The sequence below is a fragment of the Lupinus angustifolius genome, chromosome LG15 (genome assembly GCF_001865875.1).
Source record: "Lupinus angustifolius cultivar Tanjil chromosome LG15, LupAngTanjil_v1.0, whole genome shotgun sequence".
NCBI classification, from domain to species: Eukaryota; Viridiplantae; Streptophyta; class Magnoliopsida; order Fabales; family Fabaceae; genus Lupinus; species Lupinus angustifolius.
This window is the reverse complement of record NC_032023.1, coordinates 7,029,739-7,045,853: the sequence shown is the minus strand read 5'-3', so window position 1 is coordinate 7,045,853 and position 16,115 is coordinate 7,029,739. Positions and strand designations below refer to the sequence as shown.

General features: G+C 32.7%; 3 protein-coding genes across 3 annotated transcripts; 1 reads left to right on the top strand and 2 right to left on the bottom strand.

Moving 5' to 3' along the window:
• On the bottom strand, positions 2,821-3,954 carry LOC109327678. Its single transcript, XM_019560844.1, has one exon. It carries the CDS (start codon positions 3,952-3,954, stop codon positions 2,821-2,823), a length of 1,134 nt encoding a protein of 377 aa, XP_019416389.1.
• LOC109327677 (zinc finger MYM-type protein 1-like) lies at positions 3,988-5,268 on the bottom strand. The gene has a single exon (XM_019560843.1). The coding sequence runs from the start codon at positions 5,266-5,268 to the stop codon at positions 3,988-3,990; it is 1,281 nt and encodes a 426-aa protein (XP_019416388.1).
• On the top strand, positions 13,045-15,141 carry LOC109327676 (zinc finger MYM-type protein 1-like). Its single transcript, XM_019560842.1, has one exon. It carries the CDS (start codon positions 13,045-13,047, stop codon positions 15,139-15,141), a length of 2,097 nt encoding a protein of 698 aa, XP_019416387.1.

The window sequence follows — 16,115 nt, the reverse complement described above, 5'->3', positions numbered from 1 at the left end:
ATGTACCAAGACTTGAGAGATAGATATTGGTGGCCTGGTATAAAAAGGGATGTTACTAAGTTTATAGCAGAGTGTCTAGTTTGTCAAAAGTTTAAAATAGAGCACCAAAAGCCTACAATACTGCTTCAACCTTTAGCAATACATGAATGGAAATGAGATAATATTTCTATGGACTTTGTCATGGGTTTTCCTCGAACCAAACAAGGCATGATTCCATTTGGGTGATCATTGATAGATTAACCAAAACATCATATTTCCTACCCATTTGAGCGACTTTCTCACTTGAAAAATTAGCAGAACTCTATATCCAGGAGATAGTCAGACTCCATGGTGTACCCCTCATCATTGTTTCTGATAGAGATCCTAGATTTACCTATAGATTTTGGAAGGCCTTTCAGGAGGATTTTGGAACTAAGTTAAACCTTATCACTACTTATTACCCCCAAACTGATGGTCAAACTAAGAGAATCACCCAAACATTAGAAGACAGACTTAGAGCTTGTGTTTTAGATGAGGGAGGTAGTTGGGATAGAAGAACACTAAATGAAGTAACCTTATTGAGGGGATTGCATCATTGAGGAATTGAAGTGATCTTCCTGCCATAGCCAATCACTGCTGCATGAAGCATTCATTTCCTTTTTTGTCATGACCTTGTTTTTTGTGCTATGAAGCTTCTTTTCTTTTATCCAACTGATAAATTAGGTTCTGTTTTTTCAATTAATCAATTTTCAGTGTGATGGGAATTATTTATAAATTGCAAGATATTTAGATATTAACTAATAGCTTTATAAACATTAGTTAGAGTAAGCCTCGGCGCAACGATAAAGTTACTTATCTTCTAGCCTAAAGATCATAGGTTCAAATCTTGAAAACAATCAACTACACTTTTGCATGCTCATGTCTAAGTTTATATGATATATTGAAATGAGTAGCTATCATATTTGAAAATCATTACAGATATTAGAGACTTATCTGTTGTTGACTCCACACATGTTGCACTTGTATGAGCATACATAGAAGAAGGGTATTTATTCTAAGACAATTTCAGAAGCACAAAAAGTAAAAAATGATTATCCCTTGAAGCAGTGGTACTAGCACTCATATGTTCATACTTGAAATTTAAGTGCATGTGATATTAGGTTTGTTCTGCTTAAGTCATTGATCTAGCATGTCGGAATACAATTATTACAAGGAGAAACTAGTCACTACATTAAATGGAAACATGTGGGTGACTCTTGTCAAATTTTATGTATAAATCTTGGATAATATTTCTATGGACTTTGTCATGGGTTTACCTTGAACCCAAACAAGGCATGATTCTATTTGGGTGATCGTTGATAGATTAACCAAAACATCATATTTCCTATCCATTTGAGCAACTTTCTCACTTGAAAAATTAGCAGAACTCTATATCCAGGAGATAGTCAGACTCCATGGTGTACCCCTCATCATTGTTTCTGATAGAGATCCTAGATTTACCTATAGATTTTGGAAGGCCTTTCAGGAGGCTTTTGGAACTAAGTTAAACCTTAGGACTACTTATCATCCCTAAACTGATGGTCAAACTGAGAGAATCGTCCAAACATTAGAAGACATGCTTAGAGCTTGTGTTTTAGATGAGGGAGGTAGTTGGGATAGATACTTACCTTTAATAGAGTTTGCCTACAATAATAGTTACCAATCTAGTATTGGGATGGCACCCTATGAAGCCCTCTATGGAAGGAAGTGTAGGTCCCCACTTTGTTGGTTTGAGGTAGGAGATAATGCCCTTTTAGGACCAGATCTAGTATTTGGGACTACAAGAAAGATTAAGTTGATTAAAGAAAGGATGCTTGCTGCTCAAAGTAGACAAAAAAGTTATGCTGATAAAAGAAGAAGACCTCTAGAATTTCAGGAAGGAGACAATGTATTCCTTAGGGTCACCTCAACCACTAGGATAGGCAGCAATTCGTGTCAAAAAGATAAATCCTCGTTTTCTTGGGCCCTTCCAAATTCTAAAAAAAGTTGTGATTATTGCTTATAAAATAGCTTTGCCTCCATATTTGTCAAACCTTCATAATGTCTTTCATGTCTCTCAACTTAGAAAGTATGTTCCTGATTCTTCTCACATCATTGAGGTTGAATCAATACAATTAAAAGATGATTTGACATATCACTCCAACCCTTGCAGATTATAGATCACAGTACCAAAACTCTAAGGAGTAAGACAATTCCTTTGGTAAAAGTTCTTTGGGAAGGATTGACTTCTGAAGAGGCTACTTGAGAACTTGAGAAGGAGATGAGACTGAAGTATCCAAAATTATTTTGAATAGCAGGTAACTTCAAATTTTGAGGACAAAATTTCTTTAAGGAGGGGAGAAATGTAACACCCAAAAATAATAATTAATAAATTGAGTTATTGTTGATTAGTGTGTATAATTTTGAGCTTTTATGAAATGATTGTTGTATGATTTTTTTTATGTGCTTAGTGTTAGTTAAATAAATTGTGTACTAGTTTAAAATATAATTAAGATTTGAATAATATAATCATAATGAATTCAGAGAATAGAAGATACAGAGTTATTATTTAATAGTAAATAAGATATTAGATTAGTTTATATATAATAGTAAGGAGAAAAGGAAACCTAGCAGCCAGTGGCGGATCTTGATTAAAAATCTAGAGGGGGCAACAATATTTAATTATAATTTACGATTAAAATTAATTCAGTAATAATAAAATATAAAAAACATATATAATTATTTTGAAGTTTCAAAATAACATAATAATTATCAGTAACATTAATTAACAACTAATAATGTTAAAGAAAAATGTACATTAATTTAAAGTGCCGCTCTTCGTTCTTTTAAAGACTTAAACTCATCAATGATTGAATCAGAGGTAAATGTTTCAGCTATTTCCTTTTCAATGTAAATCACCATGTTGTCTGCAAGAAATTCATCTTCCATCTTACTACGTAATCTTGTTTTGATTATCTTCATTGCTGAAAATGATCTTTCTGTAGTAGCTGTAGAAACCGGAAGAGTTAAGATAAGACGGATAACTCGATCAAGTAAGTAATATGCATTCACCTTCCCTGTTTTTGTCAAAGCTGCACTTAATTCAGAGATGGTTGAGATGTTCTTCAAATCTGAATGACTAACAGCATCAAGAATAAAATGTTGAAGTTGATATCTCAAGTTAATCTTTTCCTGGTCATTGAAATCCATAGGATAAAAATTTTGCACACGAATACATATATTATCAATATTAAATGTTTTATAAACATCCTTAGGATCCAAACTAGCGCTCAGAGTTAAAAGCTCCATTGTTTGCTCACTGAACCTGCGATTCAACTCTTGTAATTGCTTGTCAATTGTAGTTAGAAATATGTTCACCCTATAATGATGCTCAAATGTGATGTGATCCTTTTGATGACGAGCACGCCCTTCACGTGCTATATAAGCGTTATTAAAATCAGGAATATAAATGTCATGTTGCTCACAAAATAATGTAACAGTTTTCAATAAACTTTGCCAACCACCATCTGTCAACTTTTGAATAAGTTCTTTTGTAGTACGAACTAGTTGCATGGCATTAACTATATCTTGGGACTTTAGCTGCAAAGCTTGACAAAGGCAATCTGTGATCCCCATAATCTCTTTCATCATGTGTAAAATCAATATGAACTCAAATGATGTCATAGTATTATAAGCAACATCTGCATCTACACGTTTAAGAGAACTTGATCCATTATCTATAATTTTGAGAAGGACCACACAAGTTGCATTATACATATTTATCAAGCTACAAATTGAAGAAAAATGTGAGCTCCAACGAGTATCTCCAACCCGTTTCAAAGTGCCAATCTGATTTTCTCCTTTACCAGTTATAAGTTCGTCAATCTCTAGCAAATGTTCTAATTCATCTGATTTGACAACTTGTAACTCATCATGACACTTACTAGATGAACACATAATATTGACAATAAAATTCAATTTTGAGAAAAACTAATGGACAATTATAACTTCTCTTGATGCAGCAACCAAAGCAAGTTGTAATCTATGTGCAAAGCAATGCACATAATAAGCATGAGAACAATCTTTGAGAAACAACGCTTGTAATCCATTCCATTCCCCTCTCATATTACTTGCACCATCATACCCTTGGCCACGAATGTTTGAAACATCAAGATTATGTTGAGAAAGAACACCACATATTGCTTTTTTAAGAGTGATAGATGTAGTGTCCTTGACATGCACAATATCAAAAAATCGTTCTTGTATGTAACCATTTTTATCTACAAACCTCAAAACAATAGCCATTTGCTCCCTTTGTGATTCATCACATGATTCATCTATAACTATGCAAAATTTAGAATCCCCAATCTCGTCTCTGATATATCTTCTCACCTTACTAGACATGATATGCATGATTTCCTTCTGAATTATATGAGAGGTATATTTTGAATTATATGGAGCATTCTCCAACACTACTTTTGCAAGTTCATCATTATATGATGCTAGGAGTTTGATGAGTTCAAGAAAATTACCTCTATTTTTTGATTGTGGCGTTTCATCGTGACCTCTAAAAGCACAAGCTTGAAAAGTGAGCCAGCGGATTGAATCGATAGAGCTCCTAAGACGTAGCCGATTTTGTTTGATTTGATCAGAACTTTGCACATTGAAGATATTGCGAATATGCCCAGATTGGTTCAACAAATCAAAACAAGCTTTTATTGCATTATTGTGAGGCGAGCCACCAAGGTGAATAAGAAATGCACAATTCTTCCCAGCATTGACTTTTTTCCATGCTCTAAATCCTTTTCTAGTAAAGACATCAGATCCAGCCTGTGCGCTTGGTTTATTACTGAATAAATAGCAAGGTAAACAATAAGCAGCATCATTCACTATAGAGTACTCTAACCATGAAGGAAACATTTTGAGCCATGTGGATTGAAATCGTCTTGGATTTTTATCTTTATTTAATGGATAATCTTCAACATCACATTGATATGGTCCCCAATTTAGATAAGCTCTCCGAATTTCATCTCTTTGATTCACTGGATATTCCCAAATTTGAGGTCGTTTTCCAGGATCACGTTCTAAAGAATTAATATCATGTTCACCTATTGATACCTTTTGAACCTTTGAAGGTTGCTGATCTGGTTGAACTACTTGACCAAATGAAGAATTTTGTTGGGGTAAAGATATCGAAGCTATATCATCTTCATTATCTTTATCAGAAGGTTTCCTTTTAAAATAGGAATCAATTTTTTTATGCTTAGACATTGTACGTTTTTAGGTAATTTCATTAACCTGAAATTAATCATATAATTAATCATTAGAAAATCAAATTATTAGAGAATCTGAGTGTGGCTATAAAAAACATTGTGTTTGTCATAACAAAAATGCTAAATGTATCAACAATGTCAATAATTATGCCCCAATATGGAGTAATGAGATTGCAATATTAATCATCAATTGAGGAAATATGAATATAACATAAAGAAAATATTGGTGAAAAAACGCACCTGCAAATTATTGTTGTTATGGACTGTTTCTGTACAGCTTTTGCTATAGCATGAATAGTGATGAATATTAAGTAGGATAGTGAGATGTTGGTTCTATATTGTGTTGTTGTGTGAATACTGAATAGAATAATGATAAAAGTGATAATGTGTGGCTTTTGTGTGTCTCTTGTGTGCCGTCCAAAATAAGAAATTAGGATTTAATTTAAACACCCAAGTTTAGGTCAAACATATTTTAATAATATTACTTATTTTCTAATTTTTTAAAAAATTTCAGGGGGGCAGTTGCCCCCACCTGTCCCTAGAAACCTCCGCCTCTGCTAGCAGCCACAAGAGAAGGAGAAAAAAAGGGAAAAAACAAGGTTTCTAGATAAATTTATTATCAGGTAACAATAAAACCCCTAAAAACTCTATGAAGAAGGAATAATTGAAGGTAGATTGATAGATGTTATTTACAGTTTATGTTTCATGGACTTTTTCTTGTTTTACTATATATTCTCTTGTATATAATTTTATCATCAATTGTTGCAAATAAAACACCCATGTCTCCCTTTTCTGCATTTTTATATATAATTGTCTTCACAGTGTGTTTATTTTATATCAACAGATGTAGGTGTCCATTGTCAAATTAATTAAGATTTAGGTTTATAAATCTTTATAAGGCTAGCGTTTTGTCCCCTTAATTTCCATTGTGAAATTCCTATTATACAATTCTATTGTTTTGCTATTGGATCATCCCTGTTAGGAATGTTTCAAATTATTGAATTGAATTATATGTTATAACATGCGAACAGAATTAGTACTATATTTAAGTCATTATCAATAATTGTTGATACCTATATTATTATAGTAAATGAAGCTTAGACAATCATGATATAGGTATATAGGTGTCTTATTATTGTTATATTAATATGTATATTTAATATTTCAACAAAACTTGTAATTGATGAACAACCTCAGGCTATATAACAGGGGCTAATGTTTCATTACACTAAATTAATAGCATATGTTCTCACATTAGCTTTTATGAAAGAAAGTATATATTGTTTCTAGTTTTCTTTATATGATGGATACTAAATTATATTTTGTTATGTGATTTTTATATCTTTATTTACTTATAATCACATTCAAATATGTTCTTTGTTGATTATTCCTAGGATTTGTGATCCAATAATGTTTATTATAATGGGGTCGATAACCCTATTATGTAAATTGATGAAGGGGATCTCTAGATCTATTGATTGGCCTAGGCACAGGCAACCGAATTTTCAGTCGTATGAAGATGAGCTTATTCGCTAAAACGGGGTAAGATATTCTTACGAACTCGGGGCACTGAGTGAGGGGTAGGCACCTCTAGCAGGTATGCTATGTGCAAAACTTTTAATCATGAACTGAGAGTTTGAAGCGATTAATGCTATATGCAAATTGATTGAAGTGTTATGATGTGTCCTATTTGTATTCGTCTTATTTATATTTAAGTTATGTGTAATGAGATATAATGTAAAATTAAGTGAAAGTATTGTTGTTTCTCTTTTGTTGTTCCGTATGGAGATTATTTGTACTTGTTACGGATAGGAATGTCATATTGTCAAAGGTTTTGTCATTATGGTGTTACTGAGATTTTTCTCTCACTATGTTTGGGTTTTTGACATTTCTAGGGTCTTCTAAGAAATGACTGAGTACCAGATGGAAGAACCGCAAACAAGCCACTATTGTAGATGATAACTTATTTTTATTTGCTAATTTTATCTTGTATGTTTTATGGAGACATTTATTTGTTTGAGGGTATTTTAAGACTTTGTTTTTATCCTCTTTAGATGAAGTCCAGTTTATTATATGGATTTAAGTTAATGATATTTTATTTCATTTTTATATTTGAGGTGTTATTCATATACATCAAGGAAAGTTTAATGCTATAGATTCTTTGTTTAATGAGATGTTTCCGCTCGTATATTATTATCCAAATTAAGGTGTTACACAATGCCTAATTTTATTTAGCAACTCCTCCATATAAGAGTCTGCTCCTCTACAACATAAACCTTCTAAGTATCCTTGACGATGTTACCAAGATCCTAGCTCACCAAACTTGTAGTGTAGATTCTCATACCACCATCAATTGGAACATGTCGCCTAGCCACCTATTGCTAGGAAGTCTTTTGATATATGGAACCTCTACACAAAATTTCACCAAAAATCATCCTCTTCAATACTTAGTCAAGCTGAACCTTGGATCTTCCTTAGAAAGCCTCAACCGTTACCATGAGTGTCTAGTCTAATAATGATAGTTCAAAAGAACTATCATACTCCACCATAAAGAGTATACCCACAACACATACCTTGCATCAATTCTAACTAATGTTTGCATCACATCCTTGCATCCAAGCCAATGTCCATGTCACACCCATGCATATCTACCAATGCTTGTGTTACACCTTGTATCAAATCCAATGCTCATGTTACACTCTACATGAAAGTCAATCAACACCTCTGTACTTTTTTGGATTTGGTAATAATTAATATCCTTCACTATGACATCGTAGACAAGCTATTAGGATATTCCACTTCTCATCTCAAACGAGATCATTCTCTCAACATCTAGAGAGATATTGTCAGCACGTGTCTCAAGGCAAAACTCAAATCAACACTAGTGTCCCTATCTTCACCTTGATCTTAATCTAGTACATGACTTTATGGGATTCTGGATCAACATATATCGCCCCCATCATAGTTCTGCCATGTTTTCTTGTCCTTCAACTCATCTACTTTGTCCTTGCACAACACCTTTGACGCAGTTTTTCTAGGCATCACGCCTTCACCCTCTTTAAACATTATCTCATATCTAGGTTAAGAGTCATTTACCAATTGGCTCTGATACCAATTGCTGGTGCAGGGGACGTGATCATTGTGCAGTGTTGGCCACAAGAAATCAAATAAAGTGTATAGAATAAATAGAAGAGAAGAAACAAGAGAATTTGGTAACGAGGTTCGGCCAATTGTGATAACATCTCCGGGAGCACTAAGCGGCTACCAAGATAATGTTAGAGAATAAAGATTACAAGCCTTAACACACTCATAGGTCCAAGTGCCCATGGGGTGTTTCTATTTGGTACTTATATCTGGTGCACATTACAACAAGGGAGTTGAGTCTAATATATAACATTGATACTCTACTCTACTATAACACTAGGCAATGTGGGATTTCCTATAATAATATTTTTCAAACATTCCCAACAGAACCTTCTACCATAAATTATTTAGAGCCGATCTAAAGTTAAGGATTTTTGGGAGTGACTTATCCAAACTAAGATTTGGTGTCATTTGTAAGTATATGATGACAACTAAGAGGGGGATGGGGTGAATAAGTTCTCTGGTTCATATAGGAAATTTTCTACTATAAAAGATAAGAGTATGTTGCAGCGAAAATTATTGCATAAAATAACCAAGATACAAAGTAAAGAGACTAAGGAGAAGATAAAAAAATACGCAATGGTTTTTATATTGGTTCACCTTCTTGTCCACCAAAGGCTACATCCAGTACTCTTGCAGCACAAGAGATTTCTTTATTGATATTTTGAGTTGTAACTACACATCTCTCCCCGAGACTAATCGTAGATTACACACTCATCAATATCTCACCTCTCATAAGATAACTCTTCTAAGTACTCCCTTCCCCTTCTCACCACACCCTTGTGATGAAAAGTAAATACATGATGATTAAATAAATTGACTATGACAAGGATTGCCTTACAAGACATAAAAATGGATATAACATGCAATCCTTTGACTCTTTCAATACCAAGTATACAATGCTCTCAAGTAATTATGTTTAGAAAACTTTAGATAAGCACTCGTATGCAGCTTTAGAAAATTATGAAAGTTAGAACTCAAGTTGTATGAACAAAGTGCATAAAATGTTTGAAAGATTGTATGAAAGTTTTGTGTAAGAGTCTTGTTAATTGTGTGAAAATTGTGTGTCACAGAGTGGGTAATCCAAGGCCTTTAAATGGGCTTCAAACCAGCCATTATACTGCTATGTGGAGGTAGAACTCGATTAGAATTGAACCCATTCGTTATGGATTAAAGTTGTTCAGTTTGGATTTAAAAATCTGGCCCACCATCTCTCTATAACCAATTACTATAGGCTGTAACTGCTTACTGCACAATTGAGTAATCGATTACTTTGTGTCAATTTTGTTGGGTAACTCATTACTCATTACTCATTTCGGTAATCTGTTATGCAAACTCATTAACCTATCACTCATTGTCACATAGTTTGAGTAACTTGTTACTCAGGGTTTAGTAACCTATTACTCATGTCTAGTAACATGCTACTCAGGCCAAGTAACCTGTTACTTAGGCCAACTAACATGTTACTTCGATCAAGCAACCTTTTACTTAGTATTTTGATAATTGATTTCTTTTGACCAAAAGTTTTCCAATTGTTTTCAAAAATGTTTTTCAACTTATGAGCATTTGATACTTAATATATAAGAGTTTAAGGATAGAAGTACCTAAAAAGACTTATAACAATTAGTGTTCTTGAAGGTTGGTCTTCTATGTCTTCATGATATTCTTCCTCTTGCTTATTTTTGGTGATCTTAGTGTCTTCATCAAAATCGTGTCAAGATCAGGAGCAAGATCTTCTTCACATGGGTGAATAATTTTTGAGGTTAAATTAGTGAATGTTTTCATGTTGAATGAGAGAATTATTTTGAGGTTGAATGAGTGGATGATTTTGAGGTTGAATGTGAATAATTTTCAGGTTGAACAAGTGTATGATTTTGAAGTTGAATGATTTTCGTTGTTGAATGTTTTTTGTTTTTTGATGTTCAATGAGTTTTGGTGTTAAACTTAGGATTGTTGAATGCATGAAAATTTTAAGTTATTTAGGGTCTGATTGCACTAGGAATTGTTGAGAATTGAGGATTCAACATTGCTCGTTATTGAATCTATCCATCCATGACATTCAACAGTTCGACCTATAGAGAGCTTGTTGTATGTCAAATATTCAATAACATTCACTTAAAGAAGCAATATTGAAGATATGATATTCAACAATGCTCACTAAAAGGAGCGTTGTTGAAAAGGAGCGTTGTTGAATCATTAAATCAGAATATTTTATTACTCATCAGAATAATAAAATATATAAATTGTGTAAAATAACTGGATTATTTTAAACCATAAAGTGTAGCTATAAATCATTATATTTTATTAAAATAATGATATGGAACATAATGTTACAGAATCTAAGCCGAACATCAAACCAAAAGAGGTTTCTTATTGGTTCTAACCGGTTAAACCGTTCGATCGGACTAAATTTTACTCTAAATAATAGGAACTATTAGTTAAAGTTGTATTTGTAAAATTTCATGTCATAGTTAAAATTATAGCCATCTACCAAAACACAATCACATATAATTTTTCATTATTACAAAGAATATACGGTGAGAGGTTTATCACATACAAGCAAGCACATGCAATATGATATTTCTAAAGCTCAAGCACAGATAAATATATATTATTATAAAACACATGCAAGATACATTATTATAAAGGATTTAATATATATAAACTGATAGTTTAAGAGCTTTTATACTGTCAGCAAATCATCCATCATTTACATGTTAGTTACCATACGGAACAACAAAAGAGAAACAACAATACTTTCACTTAATTTTACATTATATCTCATTACACATAACTTAAATATAAATAAGACGAATACAAATAGGACACATCATAACACTTCAATCAATTTGCATATAGCATTAATCGCTTCAAACTCTCAGTTCATGATTAAAAGTTTTGCACATAGCATACCTGCTAGAGGTGCCTACCCCTCACTCAGTGCCCCGAGTTCGTAAGAATATCTTACCCCGTTTTAGCGAATAAACTCATCTTCATACGACTGAAAATTCGGTTGCCTGTGCCTAGGCCAGTCAATAGATCTAGAGATCCCCTTCATCAGTTTATATAATAGGGTTATCGACCCCATTATAATAAACATTATTGGATCACAAATCCTAGGAATAATCAACAAAGAACATATTTGAATGTGATTATAAGTAAATAAAGATATAAAAATCACATAACAAAATATAATTTAGTATCCATCATATAAAGAAAACTAGAAACAATATATACTTTCTTTCATAAAAGCTAATGTGAGAACATATGCTATTAATTTAGTGTAATGAAACATTAGCCCCTGTTATATAGCCTGAGGTTGTTCATCAATTACAAGTTTTGTTGAAATATTAAATATACATATTAATATAACAATAATAAGACACCTATATACCTATATCATGATTGTCTAAGCTAACCTTCATTTACTATAATAATATAGGTATCAACAATTATTGATAATGACTTAAATATAGTACTAATTCTGTTCGCATGTTATAACATATAATTCAATTCAATAATTTGAAACATTCCTAACAGGGATGATCCAATAGCAAAACAATAGAATTGTATAATAGGAATTTCACAATGGAAATTAAGGGGACAAAACGCTAGCCTTATAAAGATTTATAAACCTAAATCTTAATTAATTTGACAATGGACACCTACATCTGTTGATATAAAATAAACACACTGTGAAGACAATTATATATAAAAATGCAGAAAAGGGAGACATGGGTGTTTTATTTGCAACAATTGATGATAAAATTATATACAAGAGAATATATAGTAAAACAAGAAAAAGTCCATGAAACATAAACTGTAAATAACATCTATCAATCTACCTTCAATTATTCCTTCTTCATAGAGTTTTTAGGGGTTTTATTGTTACCTGATAATAAATTTATCTAGAAACCTTGTTTTTTCCCTTTTTTTCTCCTTCTCTTGTGGCTGCTAGCAGAGGCGGAGGTTTCTAGGGACAGGTGGGGGCAACTGCCCCCCTGAAATTTTTTAAAAAATTAGAAAATAAGTAATATTATTAAAATATGTTTGACCTAAACTTGGGTGTTTAAATTAAATCCTAATTTCTTATTTTGGACGGCACACAAGAGACACACAAAAGCCACACATTATCACTTTTATCATTATTCTATTCAGTATTCACACAACAACACAATATAGAACCAACATCTCACTATCCTACTTAATATTCATCACTATTCATGCTATAGCAAAAGCTGTACAGAAACAGTCCATAACAACAATAATTTGCAGGTGCGTTTTTTCACCAATATTTTCTTTATGTTATATTCATATTTCCTCAATTGATGATTAATATTGCAATCTCATTACTCCATATTGGGGCATAATTATTGACATTGTTGATACATTTAGCATTTTTGTTATGACAAACACAATGTTTTTTATAGCCACACTCAGATTCTCTAATAATTTGATTTTCTAATGATTAATTATATGATTAATTTCAGGTTAATGAAATTACCTAAAAACGTACAATGTCTAAGCATAAAAAAATTGATTCCTATTGGGACCATATCAATGTGATGTTGAAGATTATCCATTAAATAAAGATAAAAATCCAAGACGATTTCAATCCACATGGCTCAAAATGTTTCCTTCATGGTTAGAGTACTCTATAGTGAATGATGCTGCTTATTGTTTACCTTGCTATTTATTCAGTAATAAACCAAGCGCACAGGCTGGATCTGATGTCTTTACTAGAAAAGGATTTAGAGCATGGAAAAAAGTCAATGCTGGGAAGAATTGTGCATTTCTTATTCACCTTGGTGGCTCGCCTCACAATAATGCAATAAAAGCTTGTTTTGATTTGTTGAACCAATCTGGGCATATTCGCAATATCTTCAATGTGCAAAGTTCTGATCAAATCAAACAAAATCGGCTACGTCTTAGGAGCTCTATCGATTCAATCCGCTGGCTCACTTTTCAAGCTTGTGCTTTTAGAGGTCACGATGAAACGCCACAATCAAAAAATAGAGGTAATTTTCTTGAACTCATCAAACTCCTAGCATCATATAATGATGAACTTGCAAAAGTAGTGTTGGAGAATGCTCCATATAATTCAAAGTATACCTCTCATATAATTCAGAAGGAAATCATGCATATCATGTCTAGTAAGGTGAGAAGATATATCAGAGACGAGATTGGGGATTCTAAATTTTGCATAGTTATAGATGAATCATGTGATGAATCACAAAGGGAGCAAATGGCTATTGTTTTGAGGTTTGTAGATAAAAATGGTTACATACAAGAACGATTTTTTGATATTTTGCATGGCAAGGACCCTACATCTATCACTCTTAAAAAAGCAATATGTGGTGTTCTTTCTCAACATAATCTTGATGTTTCAAACATTCGTGGCCAAGGGTATGATGGTGCAAGTAATATGAGAGGGGAATGGAATGGATTACAAGCGTTGTTTCTCAAAGATTGTTCTCATGCTTATTATGTGCATTGCTTTGCACATAGATTACAACTTGCTTTGGTTGCTGCATCAAGAGAAGTTATAGTTGTCCATGAGTTTTTCTCAAAATTGACTTTTATTGTCAATATTATGTGTTCCTCTAGTAAGCGTCATGATGAGTTACAAGCTGTCAAATCAGCTGAGTTAGAACATTTGCTAGAGATTGACGAACTTATAACTGGTAAAGGAGAAAATCAGATTGGCACTTTGAAACGGGTTGGAGATACTCGTTGGAGCTCACATTTTTCTTCAATTTGTAGCTTGATAAATATGTATAATGCAACTTGTGTGGTCCTTCTCAAAATTATAGATAATGGATCAAGTTCTCTTAAACGTGTAGATGCAGATGTTGCTTATAATACTATGACATCATTTGAGTTCATATTGATTTTACACATGATGAAAGAGATTATGGGGATCACAGATTGCCTTTGTCAAGCTTTGCAGCTAAAGTCCCAAGATATAGTTAATGCCATGCAACTAGTTCGTACTACAAAAGAACTTATTCAAAAGTTGAGAGATAGTGGTTGGCAAAGTTTATTGAAAACTGTTACATTATTTTGTGAGCAACATGACATTTATATTCCTGATTTTAATAACGCTTATATAGCACGTGAAGGGCGTGCTCGTCATCAAAAGGATCACATCACATTTGAGCATCATTATAGGGTGAACATATTTCTAACTACAATTGACAAGCAATTACAAGAGTTGAATCGCAGGTTCAGTGAGCAAACAATGGAGCTTTTAACTCTGAGCGCTAGTTTGGATCCTAAGGATGTTTATAAAACATTTAATATTGATAATATATGTATTCTTGTGCAAAAATTTTATCCTATGGATTTCAATGACCAGGAAAAGATTAACTTGAGATATCAACTTCAACATTTTATTCTTGATGCTGTTAGTCATTCAGATTTGAAGAACATCTCAACCATCTCTGAATTAAGTGCAGCTTTGACAAAAACAGGGAAGGTGAATGCATATTACTTACTTGATCGAGTTATCCGTCTTATCTTAACTCTTCCGGTTTCTACAGCTACTACAGAAAGATCATTTTCAGCAATGAAGATAATCAAAACAAGATTACGTAGTAAGATGGAAGATGAATTTCTTGCAGACAACATGGTGATTTACATTGAAAAGGAAATAGCTGAAACATTTACCTCTGATTCAATCATTGATGAGTTTAAGTCTTTAAAAGAACGAAGAGCGGCACTTTAAATTAATGTACATTTTTCTTTAACATTATTAGTTGTTAATTAATGTTACTGATAATTATTATGTTATTTTGAAACTTCAAAATAATTATATATGTTTTTTATATTTTATTATTACTGAATTAATTTTAATCGTAAATTATAATTAAATATTGTTGCCCCCTCTAGATTTTTAATCAAGATCCGCCACTGCATCTATGTTCATTCTCTTCTTTCATTGGATTTTGGTTTGATGATTCAAACATGGAGTGGGTGAGGAACGACGATGATGAGTGATGTTGCAGTGGCTGTCTTCTTCTATGATAAATGTTAAAAGGGTTTTCAAAACCCTTTCTTTTCTTTCTCCTTTTGTGGTTTTCCAAGCCTATCCACCTATTTTACTTTTCTAATTTTGTACATTTTTTTCTGTTGGTTGGGCCGGCCGATTGAGCCACCTGGGTTATTCCGTGTTACCCCGGTTTAACCTGGTTCGACCGAAATTTCAACGGTCATAAGAGGCCTGAAAGAGTATCTGGGTTTGGTGGTGAGATGGGTCCGCTCACCATGCCTGGCGACAGTTGGACCGGTCGGACAGTCCGGTCCAGTTTGGTCCTAATATCACTCATTCAACATCACTCATTTAAAATATATAATTTTATTACATACCCATAATTAAAAAAATACAAAACATAAAATGTAAGAATTAATTATAAATGCTTAAGTTTAGTATGTATAGTACTTTTTCTTAAAATGTAAGAAATAATAAATTATAAAATGTAAGAATTAATTATGTAATAATTTAAAAAGCGATGTTGAATGTATGCAAATCTCACATTTTACACCACTTATACAAAAGGAGTGTTGTTGAATTTGTGTTGCATTTAATATGAAACTATGATATTCAACAACGTCCACATAAAGTAGCATTATTGAATATATAACATTCAATAACGCTCCCTCTAAGGTGCGTTGTTGAATATCTGACATTGCACATCGCTT